Here is a 22,019-nt window from a genome sequence, read left to right on the forward strand (position 1 = left end):
ACTTATATGAAGGATTTATTTAACACTTTGTTGGTTACTACATGACTCCATATGTGTTATTTCATAGTTTTGATGTCTTCACTATTATTCTACAATGTAGAAAATAGTAAAAACAAAGAAAAACCCTTGAATGAGTAGGTGTTCTAAAACTTCTGCCTGGTAGTGTATATATATATGTGTGTATATATAAAATATGTATTAACAACAAATCTAACACAATATAAAAACATATCTTATAAAACAGTATAACAAATAATTTTGGTGTGGCAGATAGCCTAGAAAAGTAGTAACCGAAAGGTTGCTGGATCGAATCCCCGAGCTGACAAGGTAAAAATCTGTACTTCTGCCCCTGAACAAGGCAGTTAACCCACTGTTCCCCGGTAGGCCGAAATCAGAATTGAGCTGCCTGTGTAAACGCAGCCTACAAGCTTCAATAGGAGGTCCTAAACCTAGTATGAAAGTGCATCCTTGTAGATATGTGGGCTAACATAGTCAAAATGTTTGCCTTGGGGAAAGTTGAGCCAATGGCAAGTTGAGCAAATTGCATTTTGTCTTCCCAGGGCAAAGCATTATCGCTGGGATATGAAGTAACAACAACCTGTGTTAAATAAAGCTCAAAATGAAATATATAAAAATAAATAATAATGCTTGTGTTTGGGTAATAAATCTATACATGGTTTTAAAAAGGTAATGGTAATATTGAATTCAGTACAGAACTTTGTAGGCAGTTTAATTTACCCTGTCAAGAGACTACTTTTCTTGGACAAGCTATGTTTTTAAAATTGTAATGTTTACCAGAATTCTGTTTTTTTTCCAAGGATACACAATATCCTGAAATATATATCTAAAAAAATATTTGCCGGAGATACGGAAGCCTATATTGGTCCGCTAATACATGACTAGTATATATATATATATATATATATTATTTTCCATTTTTCAGGGGATGCTGCAGCACCCCCAGCACCACTACTTACCTCAGCTACGTGTGTGTGTGATTAATTCAATCAGTCATTCATTCGAGTATTTATCCGTGGGAGAGGAGAGAGGTAATGAGTCATGATTTTCAAACAGGTTTGACACACATTCACACCCTCTGTCAACTGACAGTATCCCACTCAAACGTGTTTGTTAAGGTTACTTCCGTGTCCTTTGTTTCAACATTTATACGTTACTAGTATCACTACATTTCCCCATTGTTTTTTATTCCGTTTTTGTTTGAGCCAGTGCTTTAATCCATTCTATCATCTGATTAGCATTGAAGGCATTCGATTCATCTGTCCGGGACGCCCGAAGGCATTTGATTCATCTGTCCGGGACGCCCGATAAGGCGTGTTTTGCACCGGGTGAAAGTTGATTGCCCCCCAGGCGTGAGCCAGGTACCCCATTCAAAGGCCATGGCGAAATCGGCTCAAAAACAAAAGTGACATAATTAAACTCATGGAGTAATGTGTATTACTTTTTCATGTGTTATGACATGAAAAAGTGATTTTTTAAAATGATATATAAACGCTGTATAATGCCTTCCAAATGAAAACTAATTGGAAAAATTCAAACATATATTTTTTATTGGAAAGAGATGTATGTTTCTGGACGATGCACAATGCTGCCTTGTTGACAACACGAACCGAGCAGCGCAAGATTACCGTTCCACCTTCACCTGCCTTTGCCCGTTTGCGTCACCGGTCACAGGCCAGTACCCAGCCGAACAGTACGATCAAACATAGTCGAATCTGCCCCTTAATCTCAGTCACTTCCTCTCAAAGTGTTGTTGACAGATTTTATGATTGATTTTTCTGATAGCCAATCGTATCATTCTGTACGTATGTGTATCCAATCAGAGGCTGGTAAGGGCGGAGCGGGAACCTCGAGCACCAGACTGTGCAGTGCCTATCTGTCAGCTACAGTGTGTTATCGCGAATGTGATTGAGCCTGGAGGAAAAAAACACATGTATGATTTTACAAACTGAGATTTTCAAATGATTTACCGCGGACTTGGACTAAAACCTTTACATCTCAACTTGTGCTTTGGACCCACGAGAAAATACGGCAAACTGCAAGTTCTGGATTGAACCAAGGCAAGGAAAAGGTCGGGAAGTTACGGATCTTTGTTGTCCGGACAAGAGAGAGGGGCCCGATTTCAGGGCAGCCAGTCTCGGGTGAAGTTAGCAAGCAATCGGTACCAAGGAAGCCAGCATCGTAAACCAGTTAGGAAGAGGATAGTCCAGTTTTCGACAGGTTAGGAGATTACTCGTACAATTGTTACCTTTATGAATGAGAGTTCTGGCAAACTGATACATATAGGGTATGTTATTTAATTCGGATGTTGACCTCTGTCGTTGATTTGATTTGACACTTGTCAACTAACCACGAATATCTAGCTAGTTTAGCATTACCAGCTAGTTTAGCATTACCAGCTAGCTTAGCATTACCAGCTAGCTTAGCATACCCAGCTAACTAGCTCCTCCTGTCTTGCCAGCCACACAAAGCTGTTGTTCATAGTTAGCTTGCTAGCTACCATTCTGGCTAGCTGCCTATTTACCCTTTAATTACTATAACAGGGTTGCTAACTATCTAGTAAAAAAACAAAAACAGGTTATAAACATTTTTGTTTTGTGGGCTCAACATAGACTGTAACGTTAGATGTTCTTGATAACACTTTCTTTGTTGCGATAGCTAGCCCATAATGGCATTATTCGCTAGCTAGCTAACGTTATGCTAACAATAAGGACACAGATAGCCTGTACGCTAACTAGGAAACTAGCTACGTCCTTAAAATATACAGTTTAGCTAACGTCACGTCCACAAAACAAATATGTTGTTTTCATCTAAAGAGAGGTTAGTTATTGCCAGATAGCTCACAACAAGGTTCGTTTACTCACCGTCTGTTGATGAAGCAACAGCGTTGTATTTTAAATGTAATTGTTGTTTTAAACTGTGACAGGTGTTTGAAGCGCTAGCAGTCAGAGAAGTCGGTGGTTAAATACCAGTTGCAAAACGGTGTTGAGGTTGGAAGATCAGGACTTCTGCTCGCAGCTTGCTTTCATCAGTGACGTTATTTGGACCACCACTGGTACCCTGCCTAATTCCTGTCCAAGGGACGTTTTGGTTTTGAGCAGCACACCGTACTTCCAACTCCTGCAAGCTGTTTAACCTGGAGGGACTTAAAAAAAAAAAAAAATAGTGTCCACTATTGCTGCATCATTCAGACTTGCCAAGCTACAATGGTGGTCAGGTGTTTTAACCTGTAGCAGCGCCTCAACTCCACCTCGACACACAACAGTGGGCCGTAGGGCTAATCAACAATTCTCAACTGGAGGACCACACAGACTCTTGACTCTAACTTCTCTGCTGGAATAGACTATACCTGTTTCCCCCCCTCTCTCCAGCCCCTATCCCCCCTTAGTCCCCCTCTGCCTCCATCCTCTCCCCTCTCCGCCCCCCTCTGCCTCCATCCTCTCCCCTCTGCCTCCATCCTCTCCCCTCTCCGCCCCCCTCTGCCTCCATCCCCTCCCCTCCCCCAGTGTGTGAGGGGACAGATGTGAGGAAGGCAGGATGGGGACCCAGGGCAGCCCGGTGAAGAGTTATGACTACCTGTTGAAGTTCCTCCTGGTCGGGGACAGCGATGTGGGGAAAGGGGAGATACTAGACAGCCTACAGGATGGATCGGCAGAGTCTCCGTACGCGTACAGCAGTGGTGAGTCACGAGCTCAGGACTTTTCTGATAACTACTTTATTGAGGGGGGAAATGTACTTACTGTGACTGTGATAATGTGGTTGTCCAACCGAGCTGTCTTAAGGATGAATGCACTAACTGTAAGTCGCTCTGGATAAGAGCTTCTGCTAAATGACTCACTTGAAAATGTACTACACACACACACACACACAGGGAGAGGACACAAGTCTTGGCAGCAGCTAAGGGGGATCTCTAATAAATACAAATACACAGCACGAACGCGTAAAGACACAGACACAGACACACACACACACAGACACACACACCATCTACACACACACACACCATCTACACACACACACACCATCTACACACACACCATCTACACACACACACACACACACCATCTACACACACCATCTACACACACCATCTACACACACACACCACCTAAAAACAGACACATACCAGTCCGCTGTGTGTGGTAAGTGAATAATCTTTTCCGCTCCTGTACAAACGTCTGAACAATGCAGACACATTCATATTGTCTCACTAACTAATAATGCATCAGCTACAGCAGAAGGTCCAGTCACTGTCTCTCTAACTAATAATGCATCAGCTACAGCAGAAGGTCCAGTCACTGTCTCTCTAACTAATAATGTATCAACTACAGCAGAAGGGTCAGTCACTGTCTCACTAACTAATAATGTATCAGCTACAGCAGAAGGTCCAGTCACTGTCTCTCTAACTAATAATGCATCAGCTACAGCAGAAGGTCCAGTCACTGTCTCTCTAACTAATAATGCATCAGCTACAGCAGAAGGTCCAGTCACTGTCTCTCTAACTAATAATGTATCAGCTACAGCAGAAGGTCCAGTCACTGTCTCACTAACTAATAATGTATCAGCTACAGCAGAAGGTCCAGTCACTGTCTCACTAACTAATAATGCATCAGCTACAGCAGAAGGTCCAGTCACTGTCTCACTAACTAATAATGCATCAGCTACAGCAGAAGGTCCAGTCACTGTCTCACTAACTAATAATGTATCAGCTACAGCAGAAGGTCCAGTCACTGTCTCTCTAACTAATAATGTATCAGCTACAGCAGAAGGTCCAGTCACTGTCTCACTAACTAATAATGTATCAGCTACAGCAGAAGGTCCAGTCACTGTCTCACTAACTAATAATGTATCAGCTACAGCAGAAGGTCCAGTCACTGTCTCACTAACTAATAATGCATCAACTACAGCAGAAGGGTCAGTCACTGTCTCACTAACTAATAATGTATCAGCTACAGCAGAAGGTCCAGTCACTGTCTCACTAACTAATAATGTATCAGCTACAGCAGAAGGTCCAGTCACTGTCTCACTAACTAATAATGCATCAGCTACAGCAGAAGGTCCAGTCACTGTCTCACTAACTAATAATGTATCAGCTACAGCAGAAGGTCCAGTCACTGTCTCACTAACTAATAATGCATCAGCTACAGCAGAAGGGTCAGTAGCTGAAAGGTCGCTGCCCGAGTCGACAAGGTGAAAATCTCCATGTGCCTTGAGGAAGGCACTTAACCCTAGTTTCCTCCAGGAGTAACATACTGTAAAACAACACCTATCATACAACTATGACTGACCATGTAAAGCAACACCTATAATACTACTATGACTGACCCTGTAAAACAACACCTATCATACTACTATGACTGACCCTGTAAAACAACACCTATCATACTACTATGACTGACCCTGTAAAACAACACCTATCATACTACTATGACTGACCCTGTAAAACAACACCTATCATACTACTATGACCCTGTAAAACAACACCTATCATACTACTACGACCCTGTAAAGCAACACCTATCATACTACTATGACTGACCCTGTAAAACTACACATTACACTGTACCTATCCTGTGTATTTTTATATATTTTTAAATAATAAAGTTTTAAGAGAAGCTTTTCAAACCAGACCTTTCCTCCCACCCCTGGTTTGAATGACTTCACAGTCCTACAACAAGCCTTGTATTATAGAGTACACACACTCCACATACACACACACACGCTCCACACACACACACACACTCCACACACTACACACACACTACACACACACTCCACACACACACCCAGCAGGTCCCCTGGGAGTGTAGCTACACAGTCACCATGACCTTAGCCCGAGGATCACCAGATGCCTTCTATTCTGGTTTGTCAGGGTGTGTGTTGAGTCGGGAGACGCCCATTAGCTACCATCACGCTTGGAATCATAGCTTCCACACCAGTTCATCAGGGTTATGTGTTGAGTCGGGAGACATCCAAATCAAATGTATTTATATAGCCCTTCGTACATCAGCTGATATCTCAAAGTGCTGTACAGAAACCCAGCCTAAAACCCCAAACAGCAAGCAATGCAGGTGTAGAAGCACGGTGGCTAGGAAAACCCCCCTAGAAAGGCCAAAACCTAGGAAGAAACCTAGAGAGGAACCAGGCTATGTGGGGTGGCCAGTCCTCTTCTGGCTGTGCCGGGTGGAGATTATAACAGAACATGGCCAAGATGTTCAAATGTTCATAAATGACCAGCATGGTCGAATAATAATAAGGCAGAACAGTTGAAACTGGAGCAGCAGCACAGCCAGGTGGACTGGGGACAGCAAGGAGTCATCATGTCAGGTAGTCCTGAGGCATGGTCCTAGGGCTCAGGTCCTCAGAGAGAGAGAAAGAAAGAGAGGAGAGAATTAGAGAACACACACTTAGATTCACACAGGACACCGAATAGGACAGGAGAAGTACTCCAGATATAACAAACTGACCCTAGCCCCCCGACACATAAACTACTGCAGCATAAATACTGGAGGCTGAGACAGGAGGGGTCAGGAGACACTGTGGCCCCATCCGAGGACACCCCCGGACAGGGCCAAACAGGAATCATAGCTTCCACACCAGTTCATCAGGGTGTTGTTTGAACTGCCTACGTTGTCCTTGTTAAGTCATTTCAAAGGTTGTGTGGTTTCTTTTTGTTCAATACAATAACATTGTTGCCGGGAATCCCCAGTCATTATCATTCAGAGCTAGGGGTGTCTACAGGCTAGCTGTCGTGTGACTGTCGGAGTCCTGGAGGTTCTCAGTGGAGAGGGGAGGTTGTGACAGATCCGTACCCGATGGGGTGAGCTCTCCTTGGGCACGAGGAAAGGAGACGGATGTCTGTCTGGGTGTTATGGTGCTGCTGGATGTGACAGACCTGTACCCGATGGGGTGAGCTCTCCTTGGGCACGAGGAAAGGAGACTGATGTCTGTCTGGGTGTTATGGTGCTGCTGGATGTGACAGACCTGTACCCGATGGGGTGAGCTCTCCTTGTCTGTCACGAGGAAAGGAGACTGATGTCTGTCTGGGTGTTATGGTGCTGCTGGATGTGACAGACCTGTACCCGATGGGGTGAGCTCTCCTTGGGCACGAGGAAAGGAGACTGATGTCTGTCTGGGTGTTATGGTGCTGCTGGATGTGACAGACCTGTACCCGATGGGGTGAGCTCTCCTTGGGCACGAGGAAAGGAGACGGATGTCTGTCTGGGTGTTATGGTGCTGCTGGATGTGACAGACCTGTACCCGATGGGGTGAGCTCTCCTTGGGCACGAGGAAAGGAGACGGATGTCTGTCTGGGTGTTATGGTGCTGCTGGATGTGACAGCTTGCTGCTGTTGATAGTTGGGGGGCGATGGGGAGAGAGAGAGAAAGAGGAGGGGGGGCAGGGCTGCTGGTCTGTGGCTTCAAAAGAGCTGCTTCACACACTCCCAGCTCCATCAGACAAATCCCCCAGAGATATGGGGGGAGAAGATAGAGGGAATAACTAATGAGAGAGAGAGAGTTCCTGAAGACAGAGCATCTCTATCTAATGTTCACACCTCTATGGGGACCAGCACTGTTCATGATACAGACTGTTCACACCTCTATGGGGACCAGCACTGTTCATGATACAGACTGTTCACACCTCTATGGGGACCAGCACTGTTCATGATACAGACTGTTCACACCTCTATGGGGACCAGCACTGTTCATGATACAGACTGTGCACACCTCTATGGGGACCAGCACTGTTCATGATACAGACTGTTCACACCTCTATGGGGACCAGCACTGTTCATGATACAGACTGTTCACACCTCTATGGGGACCAGCACTGTTCATGATACAGACTGTGCACACCTCTATGGGGACCAGCACTGTTCATGATACAGACTGTTCACACCTCTATGGGGACCAGCACTGTTCATGATACAGACTGTGCACACCTCTATGGGGACCAGCACTGTTCATGATACAGACTGTGCACACCTCTATGGGGACCAGCACTGTTCATGATACAGACTGTGCACACCTCTATGGGGACCAGCACTGTTCATGATACAGACTGTTCACACCTCTATGGGGACCAGCACTGTTCATGATACAGACTGTTCACACCTCTATGGGGACCAGCACTGTTCATGATACAGACTGTTCACACCTCTATGGGGACCAGCACTGTTCATGATACAGACTGTTCACACCTCTCTTGTTGCCGGAGAAAATGTAACAATTTTAAAGGGGATTTCCTTGTAATTCTATACATTTTGCCATGTCTAATGTGCATTCATGTGATATTTGGGTGACAAAATGACAACGGTATCTATGGGCTAAAAAACCCTGAATTAAAAAGCGTTAGCTGACGTGGGCTGGTTGATCTGGACATTTCTGACAGGTTATAAATGTCTCTCTAAGGTCTGTAATTTTTCCTTTATTTAACCAGGCAAGTCAGTTAAGAACAAATTCTTATTTTCAATGACGGCCTAGGAACAGTGGGTTAACTGCCTGTTCAGGGGCAGAACGACAGATTAGTACCTTGTCAGCTCGGGGGTTTGAACTTGCAACCTTCCGGTTACTAGTCCAACGCTCTAACCACTAGGCTATGCTGCCGCACCAAAATGACAGAGGAACTGATGATGTATTACCCAACTACAATTACAGTAACTTTAAAGGTGGACTGAGTTCCTTTTGAATTTTAAAATTTTATTTAACTTTTTCTTTTTTACTTGGAAAGTCAACTAAGAACAAATTCTTCTTTACAATGAGGGCCTTCCCCCCGGCCAAACTCTAACCCAGACGACGCTGGGCCAATTGTGAAGGAGCCTGGAATCGAACCAGGGTCTGTAGTGACGCCTCTAGCCCTGAGATGCAGTGCCATAGACTGCCGTGAAAGCAGTAATTTGATTGGTCAGGACAAGAGCAAAGATTTCTCATCCAAGTGGAGAACTGCAACTGAAGCACAACATGTGTCCTTTTACATTCTGAAGCCACACACACACACACACACACACACACACACACACACACACACACAGAGCTATAAGGACAGGTGAACTGATAATGCTTTTTAATGTCTAATACCTCTCCCTTCTTTCTCTCACCCTCCTCCCTACCACTTTCTCTTCTGTATTTCAACCTCCCCTTCTCTCTCAACCTCCTCTCTCTCTCTCAACCTCCTCTCTCTCAACCTCCTCTCTCAACCTCCTCTCTCTCAACCTCCTCTCTCTCTCTCTCAACCTCCTCTCTCTCTCTCTCAACCTCCACTCTCTCTCTCTCAACCTCCTCCTCTCTCCCTCTCTCTCTCAACCTCCTCTCTCTCTCTCTCTCAACCTCCTCCTCTCTCTCTCTCTTTCAACCTCCTCCTCTCTCTCTCTCTCAACCTCCTCCTCTCTCTCTCTCTCTCAACCTCCTCCTCTCTCTCTCAACCTCCTCCTCTCTCTCTCTCTCTCTCTCTCTCTCTCAACCTCCTCCTCTCTCTCTCAACCTCCTCCTCTCTCCACTCTTCTGCTGGATCAACCTCCTCCTCTCTCTCAACCTCCTCCTCTGTTGTCTTCTCTCAACCTCCTCCTCTCTCTCTCAACCTCCTCCTCTCTCTCTCTCAACCTCCTCCTCTCTCTCTCTCTCTCAACCTCCTCCTCTCTCTCTCAACAACCTCCCTCTCTCCTCCATCCAGGCATCGACTACAAGACCACCACTATTCTTCTGGATGGGAGGAGAGTGAAACTGGAGCTGTGGTTAGTACATCCTACATGTTGTGGTTATTAGTACATCCTACATGTTGTGGTTATTAGTACATCCTACACGTTGTGGTTATTAGTACATCCTACATGTTGTGGTTATTAGTACATCCTACACGTTGTGGTTATTAGTACATCCTACATGTTGTGGTTATTAGTACATCCTACATGTTGTGGTTATTAGTACATCCTACATGTTGTGGTTATTAGTACATCCTACATGTTGTGGTTATTAGTACATCCTACATGTTGTGGTTATTAGTACATCCTACATGTTGTGGTTATTAGTACATCCTACATGTTGTGGTTATTAGTACATCCTACATGTTGTGGTTATTAGTACATCCTACATGTTGTGGTTATTAGTACATCCTACACGTTGTGGTTATTAGTACATCCTACATGTTGTGGTTATTAGTACATCCTACATGTTGTGGTTATTAGTACATCCTACATGTTGTGGTTATTAGTACATCCTACATGTTAAATCAACACGTTGTGGTTATTAGTGTTGTTAGCTTGAACCCAGCGGGTGTCATCATTACGTGTGTGTGTGTGTGTGTGTGAGTGTGAGAGAGAGAGAGGTTAGAGTCAGAGGAGGTAAATGAACTGATTAGATAAGACCTCATACATGGTATCCATCTCTCTGTTAACGCCCTTAACTCTACCCAATCACCACTCAGATTCCATCTCTCTGTTAACGCCCTTAACTCTACCCAATCACCACTCAGATACCATCTCTGTTAACTCTACCCAATCACCACTCAGATACCATCTCTCTGTTAACGTCCTTAACTCTACCCAATCACCACTCAGATTCCATCTCCCTTAACTCTACCCAATCACCACTCAGATACCATCTCTCTGTTAACGCCCTTAACTCTACCCAATCACCACTCAGATACCATCTCTGTTAACTCTACCCAATCACCACTCAGATACCATCTCTGTTAACTCTACCCAATCACCACTCAGATTCCATCTCTCTGTTAACTCTACCCAAACACCACTCAGATTCCATCTCTCTGTTAACGCCCTTAACTCTACCCAATCACCACTCAGATACCATCTCTGTTAACGTCCTTAACTCTACCCAATCACCACTCAGATACCATCTCTGTTAACTCTACCCAATCACCACTCAGATACCATCTCTGTTAACTCTACCCAATCACCACTCAGATTCCATCTCCCTTAACTCTACCCAATCACCACTCAGATACCATCTCTCTGTTAACGCCCTTAACTCTACCCAATCACCACTCAGATTCCATCTCCCTTAACTCTACCCAATCACCACTCAGATACCATCTCTCTGTTAACGCCCTTAACTCTACCCAATCACCACTCAGATACCATCTCTGTTAACTCTACCCAATCACCACTCAGATTCCATCTCCCTTAACTCTACCCAATCACCACTCAGATACCATCTCTCTGTTAACGCCCTTAACTCTACCCAATCACCACTCAGATACCATCTCTGTTAACTCTACCCAATCACCACTCAGATACCATCTCTGTTAACTCTACCCAATCACCACTCAGATACCATCTCTGTTAACTCTACCCAATCACCACTCAGATACCATCTCTCTGTTAACGTCCTTAACTCTACCCAATCACCACTCAGATTCCATCTCTCTGTTAACTCTACCCAATCACCACTCAGATACCATCTCTGTTAACGTCCTTAACTCTACCCAATCACCACTCAGATACCATCTCTGTTAACGTCCTTAACTCTACCCAATCACCACTCAGATACCATCTCTGTTAACTCTACCCAATCACCACTCAGATTCCATCTCTCTGTTAACTCTACCCAATCACCACTCAGATTCCATCTCTCTGTTAACTCTACCCAATCACCACTCAGATACCATCTCTGTTAACGTCCTTAACTCTACCCAATCACCACTCAGATACCATCTCTGTTAACTCTACCCAATCACCACTCAGATTCCATCTCTCTGTTAACTCTACCCAATCACCACTCAGATTCCATCTCTCTGTTAACTCTACCCAAACACCACTCAGATTCCATCTCTCTGTTAACTCTACCCAATCACCACTCAGATTCCATCTCTGTTACCATCGTCCTTCTCTCATCCCAATCACCACTCAGATACCATCTCTCTGTGACATAACTCTACCCAATCACCACTCAGATACCATCTCTGTCTCTGTCTCACATCTCAGTCTGTAATGACATAGCAGAGGGGTGTGAATACACAGGTCTCAGTCTGTAGTGACATAGCAGAGGGGTGTGAATACACAGGTCTCAGTCTGTAGTGACATAGCAACAGGGTGTGAATACACAGCTCAGTCTGTAGTGACATAGCAGAGGGGTGTGAATACACAGCTCAGTCTGTAGTGACATAGCAGAGGGGTGTGAATACACAGCTCAGTCTGTAATGACATAGCAGAGGGGTGTGAATACACAGCTCAGTCTGTAGTGACATAGCAACAGGGTGTGAATACACAGGTCAGTCTGTAGTGACATAGCAACAGGGTGTGAATACACAGTTCAGTCTGTAATGACATAGCAGAGGGGTGTGAATACACAGGTCAGTCTGTAGTGACATAGCAGAGGGGTGTGAATACACAGCTCAGTCTGTAGTGACATAGCAGAGGGGTGTGAATACACAGGTCAGTCTGTAGTGACATAGCAGAGGGGTGTGAATACACAGCTCAGTCTGTAGTGACATAGCAGAGGGGTGTGAATACACAGGTCAGTCTGTAGTGACATAGCAGAGGGGTGTGAATACACAGGGGCATTTCTGTGTTTCATTTTCAGTACATTTGCTAAAAATGTCTAAACAGTCAGTCAGTAGAGTTGTGTGAAACAGTCAGTCAGTAGAGTTGTGTGAAACAGTCAGTCAGTAGAGTTGTGTGAAACAGAAAGTACTCCAGATTGAATTTACGACAGGCGAAATGCTAGTACGCTCAACTGAAACAATACCGTTTGTTTACAGTATACTAAAATGAACTAATAGTATATACTCATTAAGTATGTAGTATACAGTATGTTAGTATGGGTACTCATTAACTAGGTAGTATACAGTATGTTAGTATGGGTACTCATTAAGTAGTTGGTATACAGTATGTTAGTATGGGTACTCATTAAGTAGGTAGTATACTGTATGTTAGTATGGGTACTCATTAAGTATGTAGTATACCGTATGTTAGTATGGGTACTCATTAAGTAGGTAGTATACAGTATGTTAGTAAGGGTACTCATTAAGTAGGTAGTATACAGTATGTTAGTATGGGTACTCATTAAGTAGGTAGTATACAGTATGTTAGTATGGGTACTCATTAAGTAGGTAGTATACGGTATGTTAGTATGGGTACTCATTAAGTAGGTAGTATACGGTATGTTAGTATGGGTACTCATTAAGTAGGTAGTATACAGTATGTTAGTATGGGTACTCATTAAGTATGTAGTATACCGTATGTTAGTATGGATACTCATTAAGTAGGTAGTATACTGTATGTTAGTATGGGTACTCATTAAGTAGGTAGTATACGGTATGTTAGTATGGGTACTCATTAAGTAGGTAGTATATGGTATGTTAGTATGGATACTCATTAAGTAGGTAGTATACTGTATGTTAGGATGGGTACTCATTAGTTTAGGGGCATTGGCCTAAAGAGAAGTCATGAATACTCTTCTTACTCTACCCTTTTTTTCTGAAGTGCATTATCTGGGTTTTATCTTGGATAATCATTCATCTCTCTTTGGTACACCGTAGATTGACACTGTATGTGAAAACGGCACATTTTCTACTTTTAAGTAGGAGCAAATATAGTGTTAAAAGTTTTACCCGATGATATCATCATTAAGTTAAACCATTTTAAAAACAGTGATATTCAAACGCTATGGGATTTGTGGGAGGAAGATGATACCCTCCTGGCTAGTATTCTGTTGTTAGGTTTTGAAAATCACTGTTTTCTTACTTTGAATCTATCCTGTGATGTCACAGATGCATTTATTTTTAGAACCTTCTCTTTTTAACCACGGATCAAAATGTGAAAACGGAATATCCCTTTAATTGTGTTAACTCATTTCTCTCTCTCTGATATTCTCTCTCTGTTTCTCTCTACTCGCTCTCTGTCTCTCTCTCTCTCGCTCGTTGCAGGTTTTGAAAATCACTCTTACTGTCTCTCTCTCTCACTCTGTCTCTCTCTCTCACTCTGTCTCTCTCTCTCGCTCTCTCTCGCTCTCTCTGTCTCTCTCTCTCACTCTCTCTGTCTCTCTCTGTCTCTCTCTCTCGCTCTCTCTGTCTCTCTCTCTCGCTCTCTCTCTCTCTCTCTCTCTCTCTCAGGGACACGTCAGGACAGGGGAGGTTCTGCACCATCTTCAGGTCCTACTCCAGAGGGGCTCAGGTAGGAACACACATTCTGCTGACATAGTACACACATTCTGCTGACATAGTACACACATTCTGCTGACATAGTACACACATTCTGCTGACATAGTACACACATTCTGCTGACATAGTACACACATTCTGCCGACATAGTGTGTATATATACAGTTGAAGTCAGAAGTTTACATACACTTAGGTTGGAGTCATTAAATCTTGGTTTTCAACCACTCCACAAATTTCTTGTTAACAAACTATAGTTTTGTCAAGTTGGTTAGGACATCTACTTTGTGCATGACACAAGTAATTTTTCCAACAATTGTTTACAGACAGATTATTTCACTTATCATTCACTGCATCACAATTCCAGGGGGTCAGAAATTTACATACAGTAAGTTGACTGTGCCTTTTAAACAGCTTGGAAAATTCCAGAAAATGATGTCATGGCTTTAGAAGCTTCTGATAGGCTAATTGACATAATTCGAGTCAATTGGAGGTCTACCTGTGGATGTATTTCAAGGCCTTCAAACTCAGTGCCTCTTTGCTTGACATCATGGGAAAATCAAAAGAAATCAGCCAAGACCTCAGAATTTTTTTCTGTAGACCTCCAAGTCTGGTTCATCCTTGGGAGCAATTTCCAAACGCCTGAAGGTACCACGTTCATCTGTACAAACAATAGTATGCAAGTAAAAATAAATACCATGGGACCACGCAGCCGTCATACCACTCAGGAAGGAGACACGTTCTGTCTCCTAAAGATGAATGTACTTTGGTGCGAAAAGTACAAATCAATCCCAGAACAACAGCAAAGGACCTTGTGAAGATGCTGGAGGAAACGGATACAAAAGTATCTATATCCACAGTAAAACGAGTCCTATATCGACATAACCTGAAAAGCCGCTCAGCAAGGAAGAAGCCACTGCTCCGAAACCGCCATTAAAAAGCCAGACTATGGTTTGCAACTGCACATGGGGGCAAAGATTGTAGTTTTTGGAGAAATGTCCTCTGGTCTGATGAAACTGTTTGGCCATAATGACCATCGTTATGCTTGGAGGAAAGGGAGGCTTGCAAGCCGAAGAACACCATCCCAACAGTGAAGCACGGGGGTGGCAGCATCATGTTGTGGGGGTGCTCTGCTGCAGGAGGGACTGGTGCACTTCACAAAATAGATGGCATCATGAGGATGGAAAATTGTGGATATATTGAAGCAACAACTCAAGACATGAGTCAGGAAGTTGAAGCTTGGTCCCAAATTGTTCTTCCAAATGGACAATGACCCCAAGCATACTTCCAAAGTTGTGGCAAAATGGCTTAAGGACAACAAAGTCAAGGTATTTGAGTGGCAATCACCAAGCCCTGACCTCAATCCTATAGAACATTTGTGGGCAGAACTGAAAAAGCTTGTGCGAGCAAGGAGGCCTACAAACCTGACTCAGTTACACCAGCTCTGTCAGGAGGAATGGGCCAATATTCACCCAACTTATTGTGGGAAGCTTGTGGAAGGCTACCTGAAACGTTTGACCCAAGTTAAACAATTTAAAGGCAATGCTACCAAATACTAATTGCGTGTATGTAAACTTCTGACCCACTGGGAATGTGATGAAAGAAATAAAAGCTGAAATAAATCCTTCTCTCTACAATTATTCTGACATTTCACATTCTTAAAATGAAGTGGTGATCCTAACTGACCTAAAACAGGGAATTTTTACTAGGATTATATGTCAGGAATTGTGAAAAACTGAGTTTAAATGTATTTGGCTAAGGTGTATGTAAACTTCCCGACTTCAACTGTATATAGTATATATTATTCATATTATTGTTTCATGTACTTCTCTTTTTGACCTGCAGTGTTGGAGCTACAGAGTTTCACTGTACCCTGCAATTACATCTGAGACTCTGTGCACATGACTAATAAACTCATCTAATCCAGTACACACACAATCTAATGACACAAGTCCCCTACTGAGTGTGTTTGGCTGGTCCTGTCTGCTCCTCCTACTTCTATAAACAGGACATAAAGAACAATGGTGTGTGTGTGTGTGTTCTCCAGGGGATCCTGCTGGTGTATGACATCGCAAACCGCTGGTCGTTCGAAGGCATCGACCGCTGGATACGAGAGATTGACGAGGTATGGAGGGAGGGGAGAGGAGGAAGAGAGGGTAGAGGAGAGGGAGAGGCGAGGGTAGAGGAGAGGAGGAAGAGAGGGTAGAGGAGAGGAAAGGAGAGACCCTGTCCCATAGTCCTCAACACACCTCGGTGAACCGAATAGGCCCAGAGTACTGCTATAGACACACTATGTCCTTCTGGGATGCAGAAGCCTAGAGGACATCCTCCCTGTGTGTGTGTGTGTTTCTCTCAGGGTGTTTGGTGAAGATATGTCTTTCCTGGTTCACCTCTAGTCTACAGTACCCTGGAACTGGACTCCTGTCATTCAGAGAGCGGGAGACAGATGGGGGGGGGGGGAATAGACTAGAGAATTTGATTGGTAGAATGAAAGGTGAAGCCGCTAGAAAGACCAGGGCCCGTTTCCCATAGCGATGGAACACAGGCTTCCCAGGGTTTTAATCACGTATCTTTCCTACAACGACCCAAGATGCAACGTGTGTTTCCCTAAACGCCACGCAGAGAGAACGCTTGTTAAGTGTGTTGTTGCAGTGTGTCGATACTGATAGGCTGGATACTGATAGGCTGGATACTGGTGGGATAGGATGGATACTGGTGGGATAGGATGGATACTGGTGGGATAGGATGGATACTGGTGGGATAGGATGGATACTGATAGGATGGATACTGGTAGGATGGATACTGGTAGGATGGATACTGGTAGGATGGATACTGATAGGATGGATACTGATAGGATGGATACTGATAGGATGGATACTGATAGGAGGGATACTGATAGGATGGATACTGGTAGGATGGATACTGATAGGATGGATACTGATAGGATGGATACTGATAGGATGGATACTGGTAGGATGGATACTGATAGGATGGATACTGGTAGGATGGATACTGATAGGATGGATACTGATCTGATAGGATGGATACTGATAGGATGGGATATATATATATATATAAGAGACAGTTCTAACAGTTTCTATAACTTACTACTGTTTTCTACTTCCTGTAAACCACTGAAATGCCCCCCTCTCCCTCCCATCAGCATGCCCCGGGTGTACCTCGTATCCTGGTAGGTAACCGGCTCCACCTGGCGTTCAAGCGCCAGGTTCCTACGGAGCAGGCCCGGGCGTACGCGGAGAAGAACGGCATGACCTTCTTTGAGGTCAGCCCGCTCTGCAACTTCAACGTCATCGAGTCGTTCACAGAGCTGTCTCGCATCGTACTGATGAGGCACGGCATGGAGAAGTTCTGGAAGCCCAACAGAGGTAGGAGGGGGGAGGGGACACACACACCGATATATATATTTTTTTTACAAAGGAGTACATGTGCTCCTAATTAGAAAAAATTGTAGGAGCACAATAAAAAGTATTCATGGTATAGATGATATAAATAGGTAGTAATTACAGAATCCAGGGTTTAGGAGCACCAGAAGGAACATAATAAGATGCAGCCTACGTACAGCTATCCTACTTTAATATTATAACATATACCATTTAGCAGAAGCTTTTATCCAGTGACTTAGTCATGCGTACATACATTTTACATATGGACGGTCCTGAGAATTGAACCCACTATCCCGGTGTTGCAAGTGCTACACTCAGCAGCTACGGAGGGCCGCTCTCTAGCGACTGAGCAACTAACGGAGGGCCGCGCTCTGGCGACTGAGCAACGCAACGCTCAGGCTGACGTGAGGGCCGCGCTCTGAGCAGCGGGCCGCTCTCTGGCAACGCTCGGAGGGCCGCTCTCTAGCGACTGAGCTACGGAGGGCCGCTCTCTAGCGACTGAGCTACGGAGGGCCGCTCTCTAGCGACTGAGCAACGGAGGGCCGCTCTCTAGCGACTGAGCTACGGAGGGCCGCTCTCTAGCGACTGAGCTACGGAGGGCCGCTCTCTAGCGACTGAGCTACGGAGGGCCGCTCTCTAGCGACTGAGCTACGGAGGGCCGCGCTCTAGCGACTGCGCTACGGAGGGCCGCGCTCTAGCGACTGCGCTACGGAGGGCCGCGCTCTAGCGACTGAGCAACGGAGGGCCGCGCTCTAGCGACTGCGCAACGGAGGGCCGCGCTCTAGCGACTGCGCTACGGAGGGCCGCGCTCTAGCGACTGCGCTACGGAGGGCCGCTCTCTAGCGACTGAGCTACGGAGGGCCGCTCTCTAGCGGCTGAGCTACAGAGGACCACTTTAGAAGCGCATCTAAAGAAGCTCTCCCTTGTTCCTTTCTGAACCACCAGATGTTTACTGCTGGTAAAATTACCACACGATATCCTTCATCTGTGGTTAGCAGGTTGCTAGCTAGCTAATGATCTGTGGTTAGCAGGTTGCTAGCTAGTTAATGATCTGTGGTTAGCAGGTTGCTAGCTAGATAATCTGTGGTTAGCAGGTTGCTAGCTAGCTAATCTGTGGTTAGCAGGTTGCTAGCTAGCGAATGATCTGTGGTTAGCAGGTTGCTAGCTAGCTAATGATCTGTGGTTAGCAGGTTGCTAGCTAGATAATCTGTGGTTAGCAGGTTGCTAGCTAGCTAATCTGTGGTTAGCAGGTTGCTAGCTAGCGAATGATCTGTGGTTAGCAGGTTGCTAGCTAGCTAATGATCTGTGGTTAGCAGGTTGCTAGCTAGCTAATGATCTGTGGTTAGCAGGTTGCTAGCTAATGATCTGTGGTTAGCAGGTTGCTAGCTAGCTAATGATCTGTGGTTAGCAGGTTGCTAGCTAGCTAATGATCTGTGGTTAGCAGGTTGCTAGCTAGCTAATGATCTGTGGTTAGCAGGTTGCTAGCTAGCTAATGATCTGTGGTTAGCAGGTTGCTAGCTAGCTAATGATCTGTGGTTAGCAGGTTGCTAGCTAGCTAATGATCTGTGGTTAGCAGGTTGCTAGCTAGCTAATGATCTGTGGTTAGCAGGTTGCTAGCTAGCTAATGATCTGTGGTTAGCAGGTTGCTAGCTAGCTAATGATCTGTGGTTAGCAGGTTGCTAGCTAGCTAATGATCTGTGTTTAGCAGGTTGCTAGCTAGCTAATCTGTGGTTAGCAGGTTGCTAGCTAGCTAATGATCTGTGGTTAGCAGGTTGCTAGCTAGCTAATCTGTGGTTAGCAGGTTGCTAGCTAGCTAATGATCTGTGGTTAGCAGGTTGCTAGCTAGCTAATGATCTGTGGTTAGCAGGTTGCTAGCTAGCTAATGATCTGTGGTTAGCAGGTTGCTAGCTAGCTAATGATCTGTGGTTAGGCAGGTTGCTAGCTAGCTAATGATCTGTGGTTAGCAGGTTGCTAGCTAGCTAATGATCTGTGGTTAGCAGGTTGCTAGCTAGCTAATGATCTGTGGTTAGCAGGTTGCTAGCTAGCTAATGATCTGTGGTTAGCAGGTTGCTAGCTAGCTAATGATCTGTGGTTAGCAGCTTGCTAGCTAGCTAATGATCTGTGGTTAGGCAGGTTGCTAGCTAGCTAATGATCTGTGGTTAGCAGGTTGCTAGCTAGCTAATGATCTGTGGTTAGCAGGTTGCTAGCTAGCTAATGCTGTAACAGGACAGAACAAGGTTGAAGTAACTCTCTCTCCTCCCCTCTCTCCCTCCAGTCTTCACTCTCCAGGACCTGTGCTGCAGAGCGATTGTCTCCTGCACGCCCGTCCACCTAATCGACAAGCTGCCATTGCCCGTGGCGATAAAGTCCCACCTCAAGTCCTTCTCTATGGCCAATGGGATGAACGCAGTGATGATGCACGGACGTTCCTATTCGCTGGCCAACGCGGGGGGCGGGTCTAAAGGGAACAGTCTGAAGCGTTCTAAATCTATCAAACCCCCCCAGAGCCCCCCACAGAACTGCACACGCAACAACTGTAAAATCTCCTAGTGATAGACCCTGTCTGGGGGAGGGGGGAGACTAACACCCTAAACACACTGAAACAGACCCTGGCCCTTCCACTGAGGGGAGGATGTGTAGAGCCTGTGGGGAGAACCAAGTCTGAGACCTAACCTACACCCTGAAGGGAGGAGACCCTGAAACCTAGCCCTTAACCCATACCCTAACCCTGGGGGAGGAGAAACCCTGGGGGAGGAGGGAGGTGAAACCTAGTGTAGGAGGAGGAGGAGGGAGGTGTGTGTACACAGACTTGAGGAGACCCGACCAGACATTTCTGGTCAACCCTCGTCCATAGGAGGGGTTGTGCTGGAGTTGTAATACATCCAGAATACACCCAGAATCATCCAGAATACACCCAGAATAAACTCAGAATACATCCAGAATACACTCAGAATACACCCAGAATACATCCACACCCAGAATACATCCAGAATACACCCAGAATACATCCACATCCAGAATACGTCCAGAATACATCCACACAACCCTACTGAGTTCTAGTGTTTTCCCTCTCTTCTTCCCTCCTTTCTCTCTCTGTTGATCAGTGTTGCCTCCTGCTGTCCCATGATTCATATGTTAAATAATAGATGTTCTCTTCATGGATCTCTGCCTGCTCTCCTTCTCTCCTTCCTTTCTCTCTCTCCCTCACTCTGCCTGCTCTCTCTCCATCTCACTGCCTGCTCTCACTCTCCCTCACTCTGCCTGCTCTCTCCCTACCTCTCCCTCACTCTGCCTGCTCTCTCCCTCACTCTGCCTGCTCTCTCCCTCACTCTGCCTGCTTTCTCTCCTCACTCTACCTGTGATCTCTCTCTCTCTCTCCATCTCACTGCCTGCTCTCTCTCTCCCTCACTCTGCCTGCTCTCTCTCCCTACATCTCCCTCACTCTGCCTGCTCTCTCCCTCCCTTCTCCCTCTCTTCCACTTTACATCTATCCATCTCCCTCAGCTTTGTATTCTCTCACACTCCCTTCCTCTTTACCTCCCTCCTCCCTTCCCTACCCTCCCTCCTTCCCTCCCTCCCTCCCTCCCTCCCTCCCTCCTTCTCCCTACCCTCCCTCCCTCCTTCTCCCTACCCTCCCTCCATCTCCCTACCCTCCTTCCTCCTTCTCCCTACCCTCCCTTCCTTCTCCCTCCCTCCCTACCCTCCCTCCCTCCATCTCCCTACCCTCCCTCCCTCCTTCTCCCTACCCTCCCTCCCTCCTTCTCCCTACCCTCCCTCCCTCCTTCTCCCTACCCTCCCTCCCTCCCTCCTTCTCCCTACCCTCCCTCCATCCCTTCTCCCTCCTTCCCTCCCTCCCTCCTTCTCCCCTCCCTCCCTCCTTCCCTCCTTCTCCCCCCTCCCTCCCTTTTCTCTTCTCCCCAGTCATCCAGTCTGCCTGCCAGTTTTCCTCTCCTTCCTTTCTCTCTCCTCCTTTCCTTCCTTTTCTCTCTCCTCCTTTCCTTCCTTTTCTCTCTCCTCCTTTCCTTCCTTTCTCTCTCTCCTCCTTTCCTTCCTTTCTCTCTCTCTTTCCTTCCTTTCTCTCTCTCCTCCTTTCTCTCCTCCTTTCCCTTTCTCTCTCTCTCCTCTCCTCTCTGCACCAGTTTCCAGTGCAGCCAGTGAACGATCACCTATTCCCTACACAGGCTCTGGTCTAAAGTAGTGCACTATGTAGGGAATAGGGTGTCATAGAGCTCTGGTCTAAAGTAGTGCACTATGTAGGGAATAGGGTACCATTTAGGACGTAGGACTCACCCAATGAAGCCTGGTTGTCAGGCTGGTGGTGTTCTCGTCTCACTGCAGGGCGGCCATATTGTTTTCCTACACAGACAGTCAGCAACGTGAGCGTGGAGCCCCAGAGTTTCTCCTATTCAGGGAAATCTCCTGGCCCTCAAAGCTATTTTTCTCCCTTATTGTTCTGTGTTTTACTGAACTGTCCCTCTGGTCTCAGAG

The 22,019-nt window shown here is 45.6% G+C and overlaps 1 protein-coding gene across 1 annotated transcript; it reads left to right on the forward strand.

Annotated features, from left to right (window-relative positions):
- The first annotated feature begins 1,868 nt into the window (after positions 1–1,868).
- Positions 1,869–20,594, forward strand: LOC115120020 (ras-related protein Rab-40C-like). The gene is made up of 7 exons (XM_065010915.1): positions 1,869–2,238; positions 2,945–3,697; positions 9,688–9,748; positions 14,083–14,143; positions 16,175–16,252; positions 17,291–17,513; positions 19,807–20,594. Exons 2-7 carry the CDS (start codon positions 3,556–3,558, stop codon positions 20,079–20,081), a joined length of 840 nt encoding a protein of 279 aa, XP_064866987.1. The 5' UTR covers positions 1,869–2,238; positions 2,945–3,555; the 3' UTR covers positions 20,082–20,594.
- The last annotated feature ends 1,425 nt before the right edge of the window (positions 20,595–22,019 follow it).

The sequence above is a fragment of the Oncorhynchus nerka genome, linkage group LG26 (genome assembly GCF_034236695.1).
Source record: "Oncorhynchus nerka isolate Pitt River linkage group LG26, Oner_Uvic_2.0, whole genome shotgun sequence".
NCBI classification, from domain to species: domain Eukaryota; kingdom Metazoa; phylum Chordata; class Actinopteri; order Salmoniformes; family Salmonidae; genus Oncorhynchus; species Oncorhynchus nerka.

What these genes read in the sequence shown, in the direction of transcription:
- LOC115120020 (XM_065010915.1), top strand. Translation starts at nt 3,556, where the DNA reads ATGGGGACCCAGGGCAGCCCGGTGAAGAGTTATGACTACCTGTTGAAG. An exon ending in GGATACGAGAGATTGACGAG is followed by an intron (nt 16,253 to 17,290) that starts GTATGGAGGGAG and finishes CCCTCCCATCAG; the next exon opens with CATGCCCCGGGTGTACCTCG. An exon ending in GTTCTGGAAGCCCAACAGAG is followed by an intron (nt 17,514 to 19,806) that starts GTAGGAGGGGGG and finishes CTCTCCCTCCAG; the next exon opens with TCTTCACTCTCCAGGACCTG.